The sequence below is a fragment of the Lissotriton vulgaris genome, chromosome 5 (genome assembly GCF_964263255.1).
Source record: "Lissotriton vulgaris chromosome 5, aLisVul1.2, whole genome shotgun sequence".
Lineage (NCBI taxonomy): Eukaryota > Metazoa > Chordata > Amphibia > Caudata > Salamandridae > Lissotriton > Lissotriton vulgaris.
Genome location: NC_141693.1, coordinates 618338160 through 618360483, shown reverse-complemented (window position 1 = coordinate 618360483; position 22324 = coordinate 618338160). Strand labels below are relative to the sequence as shown.

Below are 22324 nucleotides of genomic sequence, written 5' to 3'. Positions count from 1 at the left end.
ACTGGCAACAAGGAAATAGGGAAATAGTTCTTTAATTCAGCTGAATCCAGCGAGGGCATTTTTTTAAAAGAGGCTTGACCACCGTCATCTTCCAGGGGATGGGGTACTGTCCCACTGAAATAGCTACATTAAGTACTGAAGTGAAGTGGGGCACAATGGCCTCCCTTCCCATCTTCCAGATCTTCAAAGGGCATGCCTCCAACGGGGAGCCTGATGTAATTCCCCCTAACAGGAGGTTCATACACTCGGGGGACAGGGGGGAGGAGGCAAGTAATTTGGGTACCTCCACTGTGGTTATAGACTCATTACAATGGGGTTGGGAGGGACTGTTAGGGGGATATCCGTATTACAAGTTTCAAAAGAGGAATATAAATCCATAATTTTTTAGTGGAAAAAGTCTGCCATTCTATCCCAGAGCTCCTGGGAGGAGTCTGTTACATTAGGGCCTGAGGGGGGAGGAGAGCAAGTTAATAACATTAAAGAGGTCTCTGAGAGAACTGAGGGATTCTGTGGCCATTTAGTAAAATGGGACTTTTTCCTCAATAATAGCAACTTCATATTCCCACAGGCATTGTTTATGTAACTCTCTTCGAGCAGGGTTGAGGTCTGAGCACCAGATCATTTCCTGCTTACGACAGGATTGCCTCAATCTTCTCAGTCTATCAGAGAACCAAGGGGCAGAGGGTTTTTTCTAGCCGCATAGTGCTCCTTAAAGGGAGCTAAAGTGTCCATGGCTGATAAAAGCTAATTGGATAAGTCAGTAGCAGCCAAGTAAGCGTCCAGGTGAAGAGGACTATGATGGTTATGTTGAGAAGAGCCTCTTTACTAATCCGACTAAGATTTCTCTTCTTCTCCATTACCCTTTCATTGAGTGGGATAGTACCCAGTACAGGGATCTGGAGGTTAAAAGGGATGGCATAGTGGTCTGACCAAGAGAGAGGTATAGGCTCTCGTACCGTGATGCGGGAGTCATTAGAAAATATACCAGCTAATATATGTCCCGCTACATGAGTGGGGCTCTTGACCAATTATAGCAGCAGCCTAAAGTTTCCACAAGATTTCTAGAATCCTTACACAGAGTATTATCAAGGTGGAAATTAAAATCACCCAAAAGGGTAAGGTTAGGTCTTGCCAGGTACGGTTCTAGAAGGTTGCCAAAATCCTGGCTAAATGATGACCTCGATCCAGGTTGGCGGTAAGTCACAATACCAGTGAAGCTTTCAGTCGGATGAAATGATATTGAGAAGTATAAAGCCTGAAACGGGTCAAGAGATGTAGTGAGTGGGTCAATGCGACAGGTATAGTCATCCTTATAGAGAATGCCCCAACCTCCACCCAATCTGCCTACCCTGTCAAATCTTACTAGGACATAACCAGAGGGAATTGCCTCCACAAGAGCAAGGCCAGAGCAGTATCTAGCCCACGTCTCAGTGATAAATACCCAATCCGGTTTGCAAAGTGAGACAACGTCCCTGAAATCAACCTTATTCTTAATAAGGGATCTCGCACTGATGAGAAAACCCATGCAAGCGTGATCGCTGGAAGGGAAGGAGGGTGAGTGGCTCTCTGTGGAGCTAACGCCCGCCTGAGACATATAAAAATTGCAGGAAGGTCAGACATATAGCTGAGCTCCAACTAAGGCCTCCATGTCCATCTGATGACAGCAAGGGGTTCCCCCCTGCTGTAGATCTAGAAGCTCCTCCCTTGTATACGTGGAAGGTACATTCTGTATTCTTGTAAAAAGGCCAGGGTTCCTGGCACAGGGCGCAGTCATGGCACGGACGGGCGCAGACAGGCTTGTCTTTGGTGCGCATTCGGCTGATGCCCAATGAGGTGCAGCAAATATGCAGGCTGAGTGAAGGCTGTGCTGATAAGGCAAAGCTCGACCCAAGTGCAAAACCAGAGGCAAAACTCTACTGAGAAGAATAGGGTAACTGCCAAATACTGTGCTGTCATGATAAAAGAACCGCGCATATTTCAAAAATAATATAATGCCGTAGTTCAAGATCTTGTCTATTACATAAAAAGGTACCACAACCCAAAGTCACATTCAACTTAAAATCAAAAAGTTAGCTTAAGGTTCAATCTAGGGGGCACAGACAACTACACTTGGAGCAGGACATGATTCCAAATAGTCATAACAAAAAACACAATAGATTTTTTTTTTAAGAGAGAATTTCGTAGACGAATTAAAAACTGCCAGATCCACTTCAGACATCTGGAGGTGAAATGCACTCTGTAAGAATTGCGCTGGTGCTGGAATCAAGGCACGGTTGAGCTGAGCCAGAGATGGCTGACAAGACGAACGAGGACTGGCAGTAAAGTTCAAAGTTGAGCACAAACACGGGTGAGAAGTGCTGGGCAGAGATCAAACGTGTACAACTTGGAGGGTGCACAGAGATAGGAAAGAGAATTTCAGCCACAGCACGAAATCGACACTGGCCTCCTTTATGCCCACCCCTACTTAGCGGCCTAAAGACAGATGGTTGCATAATGTGACAAAGAATCAAAGGCATCATGTTATGACTACTGGAGATACACCACCACTGGCTAACTAAAAGATGACAAGACATACAGAACAATAACAAACCACAAACCATGTCAGAGTATAGTACAGAATGAATCACATAGCAAATTAATAGAATGAGAAAAAAACTTGAGGGTGGCAGTAACCCTCTCAGAGGCCGAAACAGGGAAAATAGGAATCGATGATGGATCAGAACCCACTGGAGGACTTATCAGAAGATATTGAAAACTCAGAATTATTTGCTCAAAAACATAACAAGCTATTAATACAATCACTAAGTGAGAAAAAGCCCCGGCACTCAAAACACGGTCGAGCAGGCCCAATGAGGGAGGATCATGGAAAGAAAGGCAGCCGGGGCACATTTCTGGATCACTAGATTTATAAGGTGAACCACTAATAGGGATTAGAACTTAAACTGAGTAACAGAATACCTGTCCACACTAACAGTTTTATTAAGAAAAGAAAAGTTGAGACAACCCTGACTTGCTTCCTCCATTTTCACTTTACTATATTAAATCCAACCACTTTCTCTGCTGTCAGGACTACCCTTTAACCAGATTCCACCACAGCCTTTTCTCCATTTCTCAAATAAATCAGAGGACCTGCCAATGACACTCCATCTGGGGTGGGGAGTTATGTACGACCCTTACTATTGGGAGGAGATGGGAAACTGGGGATGGGAGAGGGGATGGGAGAGCGGGTGGGGAGAGCAGTGCTATGGAAAACAGCGAAGACATTTCTATATAAAACTTTATAAATAAAGAAATAGTGAAGTAGTTAAGGGTACTTATGTGTTAAGCTGGGGTGAAATGTCAATAGTGAGTGAGATGTAGAGAGTGGTAAGCGATAGGCGGTGACATGAACCATTGATCCCCTGTACTTTACAATTTGTTTTGTGAAATGGAATTTAAAAGTAGATTACAAAAAAAGGACAGAAAGATTCTACTTGCTTTGCATTACGACTCAATTTGAATGCTAGCCTTCTAAAAAATAACCAGTCTCTATTCTCACCGGCGACGACCCGGTCGGAATAAATCAAAAGGTTATCCACCAGCAGAACTCTAAAGTGAAGCAAGTCAAGCCTGAGGGCAAAGGAAATATCTTTTACCAAGTAAAATAATGTGCCTTCATAAAATGTGTTTTCCAACCTACCTGCCTTGAAGACAAGCCATCCTACCCAGTCCCCCCAGCCCCCCCCCCCCCCCCCCCGAACTTCCAATTCGTCTATGGGGGAAGGTTCAGAGGCTTGGATATGTCACAAATTATCCAAATAACTTCTGTACAGGATGCTGGCCAGCCACAAAGGGAGGAGTACTGTAAAATAAGATCAAAATCGAACTGGTCCTGTCCTGCAGTCAGGCTTTCAAACAGGAAGTGCAAGAACAGGAAGCAGGCTAAGAAGGTGAAAAGGGGCTGACGTGTTCTAGGTAGACTCATGGAGACAATGGGGGTGGGTTTCTCCAGTACGTTCCACATCATCCGTAAACAGTGAGGATACAAAGTCTGCTGTTGCATTATTAATGTTATACAACAGAAATGTAGCTATCAGGGGTGGGAGGAGCCTAAGCACTGCTGATTAATCAGGAAAATAGTGGAAAGAGGAGAGGGTGCCTGGGAAACCTATCAGTGGATTTCCAGCAAGTAGCCTAAAGACATAAAATATCCCCCACTTTGAGCTACATGGAACGAAATGTCCTAGCAAAGGGAGAGATCATTTCTATTAAGGAGCCAATGGGAACTGTTCACACGAGGAAAATGCGTCCGACGGATTCATTTTAACGCATGATTTTAAAAGAATTGGCACAAAACTGCATATTTACAAGTACTGAATTATTTCTTTCATGTATTCTTTCCTTTTTTTCTCTCCATACTTTGGGCGTATTTTATCATTCTTTCTTTCCTCCCTTTCAATTTCCCTCTTGTTTCTTTGTTCCATATTTCGTCCATTATGCTTTCATTTCATCTGTCCTTCCTAGCTTTCTGGACTTTACATTCCGGTTTAATTTTCTTTCTTGCTTTCAATCTTTTCTTCTTAATTCCCATTCTTGTTCATCCTCCTGTCCTTTCTTCATACTTTCTCTCATCCCTTTCTTTTTGTATTCCTTACATCTGTTAATTCTTTATTTTTTTTCCTTCCATCGCCCTTACACCAGTCTTACATTTCTCTTCTTTCCAATATTTCACTACATGTTTTGCTTTCTTTCTCTCTTCCCATTTTTATTTCGTTGGTCCTTCGTTTTTTTTATCTTGCTACTCCTTTAACCAAGCTTCATTCTCTCCTTCCTCCCCCATTCTTTTTCCCTTTCCACCCTTTACTCCTTCGTTCTATTCTTCTTTTGTGCCTACGTTCCATCCAACTTCATTTTAACTTTCATCCTTCTTTTCTTATTTACATTCTTCTTTCCTTCCTTCGAGATGTGTCATTGTGTTTGCCTCTAACATCAGAGCCAAGCAAGTAACAAATCACATTTCATTGGAATATTAGAGGTAGTTTCACATAACCTGAGGTCATTTAGCCAGTTGTGCTGTCTGTCTGAACTATGCATATTACATAAAACTTGCAGTAATTGTTGATACTTGGATAACTGGCACTTTTTTGTCCTGAGCAACTTTCCATTCCTAACATGAAAAGAAATACTACAGTATTTTCCAAGACAATTTCCAAGTAATGTACATGCGTAAATCACAGCTGGCTGCCAGCAAGTAAATAGTGGACGTGAAGCCCAATCCAGTGCATCATTCATTTGGCCTGGAGCTAAGTACTGCTACCTCCTCCACATTTTATGAAGCAATGACATTGGATTTCTAAGCCTTTGAATGGCAGCCTGTCAAACCAATGTCAAGTCTCCATACAGGCCAGCAACACAACCAATCACAACGCGGAAAAACCGCACTGTGATGCAGTTGTGTTGATGGTGTGGGAATGATGAATATCAGCCTTTGTGGCAGTCAAGCTTTAGGTAAAGCTGTCTGATGAACAGCAGTGGTCACTCCTGGTAATCCAGAGAGTCAGGGCTAAGACTGGAACCTGGTCAGATCTGGCCTCTAGCGTAACATTGATGATACTAATTAATTGCTCGAGGTGATTTTCATTGATCAATTGTCGCTTTCATTATAGAAAAGTTTGGAAACTCCTGGTGGAGAGCTATATGAAATTCTTCTTTACCACATATTTTCTAAAATTGGTTTTCATTTTATAATATGATGCAAGACTAAAAGAATGTGGGTGCACATGTCCAAAAAAAGACTGGCACAGCAATTTCATAGAAATCAGGGGTACCAGCAGGTTTATACAGTAACTTCAAAAAATGTTTTCTGCACAAATCCACATTTGCAGTACTGCTGTGTTTCATAATGAGGAATGCTTAAGCTTAAGGAGTCTATAGAGGCTAACAGTGCTTTCCGTACAGGGCTGATGGTGAGGGATATCTTGATGTACACAAAGCTCTGAGCCTATCCAAGTGCAAGAGAACAACTTGGAGGGTGCTGTGGACTTTTTTTTAGGGTTGGGTGTTATTGGATTGCTGGGATAAGTCTAATTTTCTTTAATTGTGTGTTGAATAAGCTGGTGTTTTTATATTGGCTGCCTTGGGTTAAGTAAATAAAGAAAAGCATAACCTCTATTCTGGTTCTAGTTGTGACAAAGTTCTAGCGCAATGGATGTTACAGTTCTTTGTGACAGAATATGAGATAATCTGTCAATGACTGATTAGGGACAGAGTTATAAGGCCCAGATGATGTGAGTCAGCAGTTAGAGGACCTAGGATGTGCAGGGAAAGGAACAGAACTATTGGGTTCTTGAATGCAGTTAGTTGAGCTGCTGCTCGCCGAGAATTCAAGGGACTGGGCTGAGCTACTGGGTGCCAAGAATTCCCAAGCTCATGTACAGTTTTCATATAATTTTCCTTTATAATATGTTTCAACTGTGAGAAGGCAGCAGTGTCTGGAGTGACGTTCACTGTGGAATTTGCTTCTTGTTTCAATCTAAGGATTTAGAATGGGAAATAGCACTTCTATGTTTTTGCGACCGCATCGCAGTTTACCACCTACTTCAAGTAGGAGGTAAGTCATTCGCAAACAGGAAGGGGTCCGAGGGGGACCCCTTCCCCTTTTTGAATATATGCAAAAATATTTTTTAAGGGCAGGCAGCGGTCCCACAGACCACTGCCTGCCCTTAAAAAATTAAAAGAAAACTTCCTTTTTTTCTTTTTTTTTTGTTAAAGATATTTTTATTGAGAAGACAGAAAGATAGAATAACAGAAGAGAAAGGGGATGGAATCACATGAAATGCAATAAAAAAAGGAGTGCCCTCGCAGGGGCCAATTCAATAAGGCCAAGCAGCAATAATAATAACGAAGGGTCGGGCAGTGTCATTGCTCAGGGCAGAAAAAAAAAGAGTTCAAAAATCCGCCCGGGACAAAATCAAACCCCCCGAGGAGTCCCGGAGGGGCAAGAGCCCTCACTGGCACCGGGCAAGCTATCCAAGTCAGAGGCTTATTCGATCAAGTCCATTTGTGCCTCCAAGCGTCCCGGCCATGAGGAAGACAATGCGGCAAGGCCGAACATGAAAAAACAAAAGACCTCATCCCCCTCTAGGAAAGAAAGACGAACCAAACCCCCCCCAAGAGGCTCCAACCTCCCCACTATTTCCCTCCCCCCGGTGGTGGCAGCCTAACAACAGACGTTCGCACAAGCAGACTTCACACCTGGAACAGATGTAGGGCGCGTATGGTGGGAGGGCAAACCGCTGACGGTAACCCTCGAGAGAGAAAGCTGACCAGTGGGCCCCATCTGAAAGTAAAGTTCTTAAAGTTATTTCTGAAAATGTCCGCCATACTCTCCACACTCAGCAACTTCCACAACCGAGCGAACCAAATGGAAAGAGCAGGGGCCTCCCTCTTCTTCCATGCAGCAGCCAGGATCAACTTGGCCGCACCCAAGCAGAGCCAAAGGATGCGTTTGTCAGCCCTGGTCTGGTGCTCCAGAAGCGAGTCCCGAAGGCCCAGGAGCACGAAGCCAATGGAATCTGGAATTGGGTAGCCCAGGATCTCCCTGATATGAGACAGTATCTCCTCCCAATAGGGGCGTATGATGGGGCAATCCCACCAGATATGGCGAAAGTCCCCAAGGAGACCACAGCCCCGCCAACATCTGTCAGATGCAGAAAAAAAAATCTTTTTCAAACGGGTCGGATACAGATACCAATCCAGCATGGTCTTCATATGGGCCTCCCGAAGATCGATAGAATGATTAAATCTATGCAGATCACGCCAGAGATGAGACCACTCCTCGTCGGAGATATCCCGCCCCAGGTGTTCCTCCCACAAACCCATGTACCTAGGGCGAGGTGAGATAGCAGTGGTTAATAGCAGATCGTAGAGGAATGAAATCACCCCTTTCATAGAGGATGTGCGAGTGATAAGATTCGAAATCCGTGGGAGGCCTCGTCGCAGCATCCCGTACCTCAGGCGACAATGCCTAATGCAGCAGCTGGGCGTGCCGGTAGCGCCCAGTGGGTGGCACCCCATAGTCACGCATGCAATTTTGGAAGGTGAGCGGCTCAAAACCATGGAACAAATGTGTTAGTGCGTGGCAGCCCCCCGCCCTCCACCCATCAAAGGGCCCCTCAACAAGAGCCGGCGGAAACGCTGGGTTAAAGTGAATAGGCGTGAAGGGGGAGGGGAAGGAGGTCCATCTCTCATCACTAGAGACCGAATCCCAGACCTTCAGAGTAGTACTCGTAGGGGTGCTAATGTAGGCGTTGCGTGGCCGATCCCCTTTCGCCTTCCAAAACAGGTCCCATATAGAACGACCCGCCACACTTCTGTCCATATGCAGCCAGTGCTTCTCCGACTCCATTTGGGTCCATTCAGCCAGCACTCGGAGTTGTGCCGCTTTGTAGTAAAGAAGCATGTCTGAAAGGCCAGCCCCGCCCTTCCTCAATGGCCGGCGAAGCGTAAGAAAGGAGAGCCTAGCGCGACCTCCTTGCCAGATGTAGCGCAGAATCATAGACTTAAGACGCCGAAAAAAAAACCCTTCCAAAGTAATAGGGAGGGCTTGGAACAGATAAAGAAGCTTGGGGAGCATCGTCATCTTGATGGCATGCACGCGTCCCAACCAGGAGATAAACATGGGCTTCCAGCGGTGAAGCTCAGCCTGTATCTGGGTCAGCAGAGGAGGGAAGTTAGCCGCATACAGGGTGGCGACGGATGAGGTCAGCCGGACCCCGAGATATTGTATGGAGGAGCTAGACCAGGACAGGGGCGTGAGCGGTCGGATGCGCGCTACCTCAGAGGGTGGCAGCGTGAGGTTGAGAATGTAGGATTTGCCAGGATTGACCCGAAATCCCGCCACCGTTTCGAACTGGGAGAGCACCTCCTGCACACGCGGGAGGGAAGTCCCGGGGTCAGCTAGCGACAATAAGACATCGTCAGCAAAAAGATATTTTGTGCTGTTCCCCCGAAAAGGGGAGACCCACAATAGCCGGGTCTTCCCGTACCCGAATGGCAAGAGGCTCGATGCTGAGCGCGAAAAGTAAGGGAGATAGGGGGCAGCCCTGCCTCGTACCCCGGGAGTGTGCAAAAAAGGGTGAGACATGACCATTCACCATAACCCTCGAGCGCGGGCCATGATAATTGGCCCGGAGCATATCTATAAATGTGGGAGAAAAACCAAAGGCCTGTAAGGTACTAAAGAGGAAGACCCAGTCCACCCGATCAAACGCCTTTTCAGCATCAAGGCCTACCAGAACAGCTGGAATCTTAAAGCGATTAGCTTTCTCGATCAGACGGATTAGCCGTCTAGTATTGTCATGGGTCTGGTCGACCCTTGATGAAACCCGATTGATCGGGATGGATGAGGGCAGACATGAGGTCCTGAGCTAAGATAGAGGTTTACAATTTAGCATCAACGTTTAACAGGGCAATGGGCCGATACGATTCGCATTTAGAGGGGTCCTTCCCCGCTTTGGGAATGATCGAGATCATAGCTTCCGCCATAGTGCCCGTAGTGTGACCCGCCTCCCTCATGCTGTTGAAAAGAGTCACCAAGCAGTCCCCCAACTCAGACGCGAACGTCTGATAGAAGGAAGCCGTGTAGCCGTCTGGGCCCGGAGCCTTCTGCGGTTTAAGGGACCGAATGGCGGTCAACACCTCCTCCCTAGTAAAGGGGGCCTCCAAGAGTTCGTTCCATTCCTTGGAAACCTGCGGAAGCGACAGAGCTTCCAAGTATTCCCGTTGAGCGGCCGGCGCCAGGCGGTCTGCCGAGTATAAGGCGGCATAGAAGTCGCCGAAAAGCTCTGCCTTAACCGCATCTCTATGTTCCATGTCGCCGGAGGGGGTCCGAATGCCACCCACATATTCCCTCTCACGTTTATCACGGAGCTGCCGTGCCAGATGTTTCCCCACTTTGTTGCCCTGAGCATAAGAAAGGCGCCGAAGGCGCAAGAGGGTATATTCAGCCTGATTAGTGTAGTGCGCCCTAAGTTTCCCCCGCACAGCAGCAAGAGGGCGAAGGGTCTTTCTAGAAGGATTCTGCTTATGCGCAGTTTCCAATGTCGCCAGTTCCGCCTCCAGCGCCTCCCTCTCCTCGCACCTAAGTTTGTTCAGGGCGGAGTTCAACGCAATGCACGTGCCTCGCGTCGTCGCCTTGAAGGCGTCCCATTGGGTGAAGACCGAGGTGTCACCAGCCTTGTTAAGCTCAAAAAACTCACCAATGGCTGCCCTAAGCTTTTTTCAGGATTCCTCATCCCGCGTAAGGGATGCAGGGAAATACCATTTGCGATGAGGGGACGACTCTGGGGCCCAGATCAAGCATGTAGCCAAAAGGCTATGATCAGAGACCGAAAGTGGAAATATATTGCTATCCCGCAAGTCGCCCTGTAGAGATTGATGCAAAAAAATGTGATCAAGACGGGAATATGTGTGGTGGACATGGGAATAGAACGTGTAGTCCCTAGTGCGGGGGTAGAGGGAACGCCAGCTATCAATAAGGCCCAAACTCAGCAAAGTATCGCGCAGTTCCGGGGAGAAGAGACCCGCCTCCGTCCTCTGCTGATGTGAACAATCAAGACATTTGTCCCAAACCAAATTGAAATCCCCCATCACAATCAATGCTCCCTCCCCGAAGTCCCCCACCACCCTCAAAAAGGCCTCAAGGAACCCATGTTGGCCCGTGTTGGGTGCATATACAACCTCCCACGTGCAAAGCTTACCCATGAGCATCCCCTTCACCATCAGCCACCGCCCTTCCTTGTCCCCCCGCACTCCCACAGGTTGAAATTGAAGTGTAGAGCGGAACAAAAGCGCCACGCCTCGGTGCTTAGAAGCGGCTGAGGATTTGTAAATCAGGGGATATTGCCTGTGCTTAAGTCTAGATTCATCTTTACGGGCCAAATGAATCTCCTGCAGGCCCACCACATCCAACTGATGATCAAGAATATACTTCCACACTTTCTGGCGCTTTTGAGGAGAATTAAGGCCTTTAACATTCCAGGAGCCTATTGTAACAGGCGACATTGAGTCCAACACCTCCCCCCCATCGCTCCAATCAGTGCAGCCCATATCGCCAGAACCAAACCAGACACACTACAGCCAAACCAAGTCCCCAGCCACCACCACCAGGTCCCTTCCCAAACAATCCTACCATAGCCCACAGGAGCCTCAAAAACAAAACCCAAAAAGGAAAAAGTCAGAACTAGAAAAAGAACAATGAAAGTCGGACATGACCATAAGGGTCGGGGGTAGAAGACCCTGGTAATGCCCCCCTCGAGTTCAGGGTCGGGGTAACCCTCCAGTGGAGAACTGTCCCACAGAGTACCTGAGATGGTAGAGCCCCCCCGGCTCCACGGGCCGCTGTCGAGGGAGCCTAGGCCGCCGAGGAGCTGTCCACTCGGCTCGACTCAGTCACCAGGGCCAGTGAGGCCAAAACATCTCCCCTCTCACTCTGGCTCGCCGATGGAGACGGACCCTCTGCTACGCCATGTCGGCCCACTCTCTGCCATGCTGGGGAGCGGGAGCGGCGACGTCTTCTTGGGGAGGCGCTGGCATCCGCCGACGCGGCTGTTTCCTCCATTCCGAGCAGTTCCCTGGCGGCTGCTGAAGATCGCACCTGCACCAGTCTATTTTGCCACCTGAAAATGAGCCGAAAGGGGTGACCCCAGCAGTAGGTGACCCCAGGAGTAGGATACCCCGTGCTCCCTCAGGAAGGCCGCGATCGGGCGGAAGTCCCGTCGTTTTTGCAAGGTGGAAGCCGCCAGATCTTGAAAAAGCTGAGGGCTGTGCCCACGGAAAAGCAAGTTATTGGTGTCCCTCGCCTTCTGCAAGATTGTCTCCTTCAATTGGAAATCGTGGGCACAGACCAAGATGTCGGGAGGCGGCGAGCGTGCGCCACGTGGAGGGCCTACTCGATGTACTCTGTCCATCCTGACCTCGGTGCGATCGTCCTCCGCCAGAATGTGCAAAAAGAGAGCCTCCACGTACTCCCGTAGGTTCCCACCGTCCCCATCCCAGGGCACTGCTCGTATTCAGATGTTATTACGGCGGGACCGGTTTTCCAAGTCCTCGCAGTGGGTCTGGAGATCCAGATTTTGCTCGCGGAGCTGGAGCAAATCCTGCTGTAGCTGATGGACATCCCCACTGAGGCCCAAGTCGTGGTCCTCTAGAGTCGCTACACGCTCGCCGATGCCGTCCACATCTCGGCGGACCTCTCGGAGGTCGGAAGCTAGTTGTGCTTTCAGTTCCGTAATATCGTCCTTGATGGAGGAGAAAAGCTCTATCAGAAAAGCCTTCGTGACCGGGCCATCAGTGTCGTCCTTGGTCGGCGACTTGCTAGGGCCGTGGGACGATCCAGATGCCCCCTTACCAGGACCATCCTTCCCCGGTTTATTCAAGCGATTCCTTATCGACATGGTGCGACGCCTCAGCTCAGATCCAGGCTCCTCACGATCTCCCAAAGCGTCCCGGAGAGCCAGCTATGTTCCTCCACTTGCAGCTAATTTTGCTCCGGAGACATCGGGGGACCGATGCGATCAGAGGGCAGCACTCGACCCCTTCGCTCCGAGTCCGTTGGGTCGTCCGATGGGTCGCCCCCAGGGCACAGATGGTGAGAGGCAAGATGGCACCACCTCTCCTTCCGTCAGGTTTCTGCGCTATCCAGCAGCCTCCAGACAGGCCGGCGCCTCTTCGTCACCTCCGCTCGGCAACAACAGCCAGAAGGACGCCGGGGTCACAGGCAGGCTCGCTACAATCCCAGCGGGGGGGACTCGCAAAGCAAGCGCTTCAATCGTTAACTTGCTAGAGTTCAGGGTCCCCTCGTGCGAAGAGCCGATGCCGCCCAGGCGGAGCTCCGTAGGCCGCTTCGGTGCTCGTGCGTCACCAATCTAACACCTCGGCTAAGTCCGCCGTCCTAGGTCGTAGCTCGACGGGAGAAGGAGCAAACCAATGCAGGACACCTCAGCGACCCCAGGAGAGTCAAAGCCGGGGTTGGAATCGCCCCAGTGTAGCTAAACAAAGCTATGAAAGGCTCGGGGTGCCGGAGGAGCTCGCAGGCACGTCTTACTCCGTCGCCATCTTGGCCACGCCCCCCCTTTTTTCTTTTAAACTCAGCCTGTTTTACTTCAATGATAACGGGCGGCATTTGAAAAAATAACTGCATTATTAAAAAAGCAAATACAGACATGGTTGTCTGCTTTCCCCAGCAGGCCATCATCCCTGTGATGGTAGCCCATTCCCAATGGGTCGCAAATTGCGACCTGCCTCATGAATATTGATGAGACTGGTAATTTACGACCCCACTGGGAATCGCTAAATGTGTCTGAGACACATTAGTAAATTCCGTTTTGCCCAGTTGCAAAACCCGCAAAAAGGAATGGTTATACATCTGGCCCCAAGTGCCTACCCTGTCCTGAAAAAGTTATTATGTCAGTTTGCAACAGGGCCTGCACTTGTCACCTTTGTTTTAATAGCAGCCACGCAGATATTCAGTATTCCAGGATACTGAGTTGTGTGGGTGTGTCTGTGTACACTTGTATAGCGCTAAAGTACGTGCATTACAAGACACCCTCAAGCAGTCCATTGTTTTAAAATAACAAGAATGAGAGAAAGAGAAACAAAGCTGGTACCTTCACTCGCCTTCACTGTTGACCCGAGGGCTCAGGACCACTGCACTAAACTCACAGCACCTGACAACACTGTTCTTCAGGGTCACGGCAAGCATCGTTACATTGACTTCACTGCACACATCATCATACTGCAGCGCCAAGGCCAACACCGCTGCATTCACCAGACAACAATTCCCACTGAATTTTGTACTGCATGGCTAACGCAACTGCATTCACTTCACGGTACGTCAGCACTTTTAGAAAGTCCCAGAATTTAGGATTTGCATATGCTTTCTCATTATGGATCAAAGTAGCCTTGTGATTTGTCGTTAATTTATCTGGAGTGTACAATTCAGGCTACTTGTGAGTATATATTCTGTAAACACACCACTGTTTAGACCCTCACTTGCTATAATCCTGGCCACTGGAATTATGAGATTTTGCAGACATGGCCTTTTCCGCACAATTATGGATTTTCAACACTTGCCACATAATCCATAATGTGCTGCATAATGTGCAGATTTTAACAAAAACATTTCCTGCTCAAACAGATCAAAAGTTACCAAAGATGCGGTAATACGTGTTGCTACGCAGGGAAGGCCCTTTGCAAAGGTTGACTCTTCATCTTTTTGTAGCTTAATGCTGCATCTAGGTGTCAGACTGGTACTAATCCCCAAATAGTGTTAACAAGTATAAACATTTCAAAATAATGTGGTAATACTATCACAAAATCTTCACAAATTTACCTCATAATTTGCCTTTTCTTACCGCATGATTTAGTAAACACTGCCGCATAATTTGGTCCTTCCCTGTGCATAAATCCAGCGGCCCTGGCTATAATCGGACCATACTACAAATATTGAGACATTTAATAAAATGTACGCATTAACCATATGCATCCAATGTTCTGAGATTGCATGCAGATCACTCGTACCTGTTGAAGTTAATTTCTGGGTAGGAGGAGTACTCCGACTTGTTGGTCCTGGCGTTGCGTCGGGGGAAGGTGCAGAAGAAGGCGTTGGCGAGGAGCGACGCGATCTGCTCTTGAGACAGGGTGATGGAGTGGTTCATTTTTTGTTTCAGCAGCGGTACCGGCTGGTGCAAGAAAACGAAAAGCAAGACGGAGGTCATTCATTCAGCAATTGGGGAAACAAAACTACATTTGCCAAATTAATGTGTGAGTAAGTTCAAGACGGCCGGTGGGTGCTTAAATCTGCAGCACCATTAAAGTCAAGAGCCATTTATCTAGGATGATTGGAAAAAGACTGTTTGACAAACTGCAGATCCCTAATCAATAATAATAATAAACAGGGCAGCAGAGCGCGCCGCAACGGGGGAAACATGCCTGCTCTGCCGACATCAAGTGGCATGTAAGGGCTTCGCCAGCAATTGAAAATCAGCACCGAGCCTTCCCTTTTAGAAAAGTGCAGGCTGATTTTACGGAATTCCTGTCACTGAAGAAGGTAAACAAGGAACGCTAACCTGGAAATTTTAAGAAGTGCTGATGTCAATGAAACATTTCCAATGGAAATACACTCATAAATGCATCAGAATCGGCGCTATCTTTTTAATTACTTGAAATGTCAAATATGGTTTGTTTTCATATTTTCTAGAATTTCTGAGTGGTCAAGCGATTTGGGCCATCCTGTCAGCCCACACAGTGTGGCATGCAAGCTAACCGATGCACTGACCAAGAAGGTCTGCGGAAACGGATACTAAACACATTTGCTACTTTTTTGCTGAAGATGTGAAGATGAATATGTTATGGGCATTTGTAGAGAGCACCTGTTAGCATGGGTAAGGGCCCACAAAACGTTCAATGTCATGTTAACCTTAACAGTTCTAGGTGTAGCCTGCCAAACAATATCTTGGTCGCTTTAACTCTGCGGAGAAAGAGAAAAGGGACTGAACTGTCGAACCGCTCTTTGTGGACTATACACAATCGAACAAAGTATCTGCCAGACAACTTGCAGGCAATGACAGCGGGCGATAATGTTTTCGATAAAAAGCACTTAGGGATGCGTTCTTTCTGCCCGCATACATCTCGCCGCCTGCCCAGCAGCGCATATTTAAACAAGGCCACTGCTTAATTTCAGCCCACAGTTTCCGGTGCTCTGCACCAGCACTTAATTGCCAAAACTGGTACTTATGACAGACTTCCACATGGTGGCGGTATTTATCTAATTTAAAGATGAGCTCACAACAGTTGTTTATCAATTAAATAAACGTTTTAAAGCCCTAATACCTGATGTCGAAGACATTCTCATAGCTTTAGGGACCTGGAATACACTTGTAGAAGTGCAATGTTTAGTAGCTGTGTTGGTACTGTCACTGGCAGTGCAAGCTGCAATGAGTGATCTGGCACTTTTTTTTTACACAAATTAAGCACTGGAATAGTCATGATAACACAAATAGCAGCACAGCATTAAACTAAAAACAATAAAAATACCAAACTTTAGATTTTATCAGTGAGTGTGCATTTGTTTTCAAATCCGTGGAGGTATGTAAAACTACTCCTCATAACATCTTACCACGCAACTAACGGACTCAATGGCTATATTGTGGAAATGTCCTTGGGGCAAGAATGGCTTCCAGCTGTAAAGATGGTCCTTCTTCCACTCTTTTGCAGAGACAAGGTTATCAAGAATATATAATCTTTACACCTGGATACAGAGGCTCCCTTGTAAGGGTGACGGAGCAAGTTGTTGCTGGATGAGAGCATTTGGTAACCCATTACTAGGTCTGATCGCTTAGTGATCTGTTGCTGTGCGTGGAGGCATTGCACTAGTGAACAGTTCACGCTGTTAGGGACAGACACAATTTGCGTATACATTTCTGTTAGAAAACACTCCTTTAGAAAAAACACATTGGAGCATAACCTGTAACAGCTAGATAGTACAAGTGATTAGAAAGGAGCAAATGCCTCAAAAGCAAATATTTACTATTTATTGTGTGTAGAAAGCTGGCTCAGTAAATATTGTCCAAATATGGTGTGTCACTGTGCACTGACTCCAGGCAAACCTTGGTGATAGTGTTTAGGTCTCTAAAAAACCAGAGCTCTCAAGGGGTCGCTGTGTAAAGCAGCTAAGGCTTATTCAGGAGGGGTGTAAAGCAAGTGCATGTACCACTATAGTTAGGCAGTAAGCTTTTCACACAAGAAAGAACTACACCAGGCGAGTACAAAAATACTTTGCATTTATTAGTAGACAGGAGACACTAAATTGGTATATCTCCTGCCGAAGGTATCAACTACACACAAGAAATACATCAGAAAGAGGTAAGTAGCATAGAAACACTTATAGGGCCCAACCCAGCAGGCAAATCATATATTAAAATAGTGGAATGTGAGGTAAGTACCAAAACGGGACTAAAACCCAAGGAGGGAGGACCCCAGAGAAAACACAGAACCACCCAAGGTTAATAGCCAGGGCCCCCAAGGCTCCCGGGTGCAGAGTGGCTACACCGAGTCAAACATCCATAGGATAACACAGGGTAAGTTGCAGTTGGAATCTTACAGTTTGAGGACCCTTCCCAAAGGACAACGAAGAAACCACTTGGATCAAGGATGCCAATAGAGGTTCATGGAAGACGGAGTAGTTTCTGTCCTGTAACTCCAGTTCTGTAGTAGGGGTATCTCTGTTATAGTCATAATCTAGTGAATAGTCCCGCCCATGTGCGTGGACCCCGGCAATCAAAAATAATCTCTTAAATTGTGAAATCATGCAGAACTGCAAAGACACTTAAGAGAGAATTTAAAGATAAATAATGCAGCCTATATCCACAGGCTACACTGTCCAGTACTTCAACTAGAAATTCCAAAAACAAAACCACACACAACACAGCCTGCCCAGTTTTTTCCATAGAGAAACTTGTCTCTACCAGTAAAAGACTCTGGAATGATAGAGAGGAAGGCATGGACAGACAAGCCCCATAGGCTGCCATTATGTGGCTTAAATAGGATACTGTGCCTTTAAGAGAACTTTCCAGAACTTCTCCCAGAATCCCAGAATGCACAGCAGGTCCCTTTTACTTTCAGATCTTTTTGAAGGCGTAGTACGCCAGACCTGTAGCATTCCTTACATGAATATCTTTCTCCACCGGGGAGGAGGGCGGGCGCTTATGACTATAACAGAGATACCCCTACTACAGAACTGGAGTTACAGGACAGAAACTACTCCTTCTGTAGTAGGGGATCTCTGTGTATAGTCATAATCTAGTGAATAGAATGGCAAGCCCATCCCCACACCAAAGCGGCGGTGGGGAGAAGAAAATTAACACCACTACTGTGCGAACAAATTTCGCAGTGAAGCCTGCCCAACCTGAGCATCTGCCCTGTCCAGACAGTAATGCTTAGCAAAGGTATGAACCGACTTCCATGTGGCTGCCTTGCAGATTTCTGCAATTGGAACGTTACAGAGCAAAGCTGTTGTGGCAGCTTTGCCCCTGGTGGAATGAGCCCTAGGTTTACCCCCTAAGGTCTTATTAGCTTTTTGGTAACAAAACTGTATGCTGGACACAATCCACCTAGAGATGGACTGCTTAGAGGTAGCAAGACCTGTCCTGACCGATCCATAACTGATAAACAATTGGTCTGACCTACGAATATCTTTGGTTTTATCCAGATAAAATTTCAGCACCCTCCTAACATCCAGGGAATGTAGAGACCTTTCCGCTGGAGATGAAGGATTCTGAAAAAAAGTAGGCAAAGTTATGGTCTGGTTGACATGAAAATCAGAAATAACCTTGGGAAGAAAGTTAGGGTGAGTACGCATGACATTAGCAGCATGAAATACAGTATAAGGTTCTTGGCAACACAACGCCTGAATTTCACTCACCCTGCGGGCAGATGTAATGGCCACGAGGAAAGCCGCCTTCCAGGACAGGTGCTGCAACGAAGCCTTATGAATCGGTTCAAAAGGCTCTTTCATCAATCTGGACAGCACCACATTCAATTCCCATGAAGGCGAAGGAAGCCTGACAGGAGGGAACACTTTCTTCAAGCCTTCCAAAAAATCTTTGATCACAGGGATCTGGCAGAAGGAAGTCTGTGAAGGGCATTTTCTGTAGGCAGTCAATGAGGCTAGATGAACCTTAATGGAATGAATATTAAGGCCAGACTGCGCCAAATGTAGAAGTAAGGAAGGATGACGTCTTCCTTGCAAGTCGTCTGGTCATAGTTCTTGGACTTGCACCAGATACAGAACCTCTTCCACTTGTAAGCATAGGAAGTCCGAGTAGAAGGTCTCTTAGACTCCTTCAGTATGTCCATGCAATCTTCGGACAGATTCAAATGGCCATATTGCACTATCTCAGGAGCCATGCCGCCAAACTCAAAGACGAGAGGTTGGGGTGCAACACCTGCCCCCCAAACTTCGTGAGAAGGTCCGGTCTGCACGGCAGACGTATGCAAGGAAGGAGAGACCGGTGAAGCAGGTCCGTGAACCACTACTGCCTGGGCCATTCCGGGGCAATGAGTATCATCCGAGCCCTGGACCGTGCCAGCTTGATGAGTACCGCCAGAATCAGGGGAATGGGTGGAAAAGCGTACAGAAAGCTGTTCGACCAGTCGATCTATAACACATTCCCCAGCGTCCCCTGCTGGTAGTACCTGGAGGCGAAGTCTCGGCATTTGCTGTTTTCGGCGGTGGCGAACAGATCTACGTCTGGAATCCCCCACCTTGCGAAGACTTCTCCTAGTACTTCGTCGTTTATGACCCATTCATGGTTTTCCTGAATCAGTCTGCTCAGTGTGTCCGCCTGAACATTTTGCACACCTGGCAGATGGGTAGCTGTTATCGTCAGTCCTATGGCCAGAAGCCAGTGCCAGATCGCCTGCGCCTCCTGTGACAGAGTGCGTGATCTCAAACCCCCCTGCTTGTAGAGGTAATACATTGTGGTCATATTGTCCGTCTGTGCAAGCAGAGAGTTGGTCTGAAAGGACGGAAGAAAGGCCTTTAGTGCCAAGTGTACAGCTCCGAGTTCCAGGAAATTGATGTGATACGTGGCCTCCATCGGGGACCACGTTCCTTGAATCTGTAAGTCTCCGGAGTGCGCCCCCCAACCGTGGAAAGAAGCATCCGTCACGACAGTCTGCGTGGGAATGTCCTTGTGGAAGGGTACCCCTCTGAGGAGATTCTCCGCTGAACACCACCACTTCAGCGACGGAAGAGCATGCAGAGACAGTCGTATCTTGTCGTCCCAAAATCCTTTCCTCTGATCCCACTGGTCCTCCAAGCACTCTTGCAACGGTCTCATGTGCAGTCGTGCGTGTGGCGTCAGGAAGATACAAGAGGCCATCGATCCCAGTAGAGAAGACACCGTCCTCACTGTTGTAGATGGAGTGGTCATAAGAGCCTGAGCCTTCCTTAGGAGTGATAATCGTCGCTCCTCCGAAGGAGACACGCTTGCTGACAGCGTATTGATGGAGGCTCCCAGGTACTGTATGCATTGGACCGGAGTCGGGACAGACTTGGACATGTTGATGTGGAACCCCAGCTTGGTCAAGAGAACGCACGTCTTCTGGAAGTGTGCTCGAGCTTCCGAGAAGGAGGAGGCCTTGATCAGCCAATCGTTCAGGTACGTGTAGACGAACACCTTGTTCTTCCTCAGGTGTGCTGCTACCACCGCCATGCACTTCGAGAATGTTCTCGGCGCAGACTTTAATCCGAATGGGAGTACTGTGTATTGATAATGATTGGTGCCGACTTGGAATCGCAGGAACTTCCTGTGTTTGTGTGCAATGGGCACATGGAAGTACGCATCCTTTAGGTCTATAGCACATAGCCAGTCTCCCTGTTGCAACTGAGGATAAATCTGATGCAACGACAGCATGCGAAACTTCTCTCTGCGAATCCACTTGTTTGCTTGTCGCAAGTCCATAATGGGCCTGAACTCGTTCTTGTCGTCCTTGCGAACCAGAAAGAACCAGGAGTATAGACCTCTTCCTCTCTGAGACAGAGGAACGTCTTCTATCGCCCTTTTCCTTAACAGGATATCGGCCTCCGCCTGAAGCTCGCGCAGTTGAAACTGCGAGCTGACCGGTGGAATTGCTGGAGGCGGGCTGGTGAACCGAAGACTGTATCCATTGCAAACAATATTCAGCACCCACTTGTCCAGAGTAATTTTTCTCCACTCTGCCAGAAAAAATTGAATGCTTCCCCCTACCGGAGTGGGTAACGGATGCGGGGGAAGTAAGCGCTCAGGGCCTAGACCCGGCCGGGCCTTTGGTCGCTGGTGCAGACTGTTGGCCGCCTCTGCCCTTGGGGCGCTTCTGGAACGGCCTTCTGAACAGCTGCTGTTGTTGCTGTTGCTGTCCCGTAGCTTGGCCACGCCCTCTGCCCTGTCCACCGAACCGTCTCTGGAACGGGCGGTACAATTTCTTTGTCTCTTTGGGCTTTTCCAGACCCACAGCCGTGAGTGTTTCGGCCTCTGCCTTCATGGGGGCCATTTTGTCATCCGCATGTTTCCCAAATAGGGTTTCGCCAGAGAATGGAAGATTGGCAACCCTTTGCTGTGCGTCAGGTTTCAGTGACGTAAGGCGGAGCCAGGCGTGTCGTCGCTGGTTAATTCTGTGGCATAAGCCATGCGCCGCCAAGACGGAAGAATCGGCTGCGGCGCTGATGATCCGATTCGCCACCAACATCCCCTCACTTAACACCTCCTGGAAATCTTCCCTCTTGTCGCGAGGCAGGTGTTCCACAAACTGCTGGAGGGATTCCCAGAGGGCACGGTCATAGCGTCCCAACAAGGCTGTGGCACTCGCAGCCTTCATGGAGGTCGCCGACGTTTCACACACCTTCCTCCCAGCCAAATCCATCCATCTAGACTCTATCTGGGGGGAATGTGGATGACGGGGTGGTAGCATGCTGTTTGCGAGCCGCCGTCACTATCACAGAATCTGGAGGAGGTTCCACTCTTAGAAAAGCCGGATCAGAATCGGGAGCCCGGTACTTTTTCTGTAGTCTCGAGGGGGCCGCCTTAGTAACAGCCGGGGTGAGAAAAAGGTCCACGGTTCCTCCAGGCCCGGCACCAGTGGCAATAATGGACGAGACAGAGGTTTCTGGTTTAGCGTCTCGAAAATTACCGAAGTCTTGGGCTTGGGCACCGTCAACGAGATGCCCAATTTTGCTGCACCTCTTAACAGGACAAGCCACCAGATCATCAACCGGCGACACCCATGTCTCCGATGACCCCGACAAAGTCGGAGAATAGTCCCTGGCCCCTAAGGACCTCGTATGGGAGCGAGACCTGTGGCGGCGTCTCGATCGCGTGGATGACCTGTTGCGCAAGTTTCCCTCCTCCTGGAACGAGAGCGCGACCTCCCAGTTCGTGGGCGCTCCGCAGGTTTCCGTGGAGGCGTCTTCCATGGCCTATCCTGGGGTTTTGGTCTAGGCGTCCCCTTAGGCGGTGTAGGAAGAGGAGGCAGTGACGCCGACTTGGCGGTGGAACAGGAGGTATCTCCGACCGAGGGGCGGGCCCATGCGGTGGGTGCGGTGGTGGTGGTTGTGGTGGTGGTGGTGGTTGTCCTGAAGGAGGAAGTGGCGGAAGCGGAGGGTTGACGGGAGGATCCTCCTTAGGTACAGGGGGAGGGGGAGCCTTCGGCCGAGGTAGTGTATATACCATCGAGTACACCGAGCCCGGTGACTTCTTCGGGGGAGGGGACTGCGAACCAGACCCTCCAGTAGGCGATCGCCGTCTCC

At 48.3% G+C, this 22324-nt stretch overlaps 1 protein-coding gene across 2 annotated transcripts in view; it reads right to left on the bottom strand.

Moving 5' to 3' along the window:
- PARG (poly(ADP-ribose) glycohydrolase) overlaps positions 1–22324 on the bottom strand; it is a 1076399-nt gene that overhangs the window by 501435 nt on the left and 552640 nt on the right. For both annotated transcript variants that reach the window (XM_086922071.1, XM_086922072.1), the window contains exon 9: positions 14560–14720. In XM_086922071.1, the coding sequence (XP_086778197.1) occupies positions 14560–14720 (161 nt within the window). The remainder of the gene's footprint in view (positions 1–14559; positions 14721–22324) is intronic.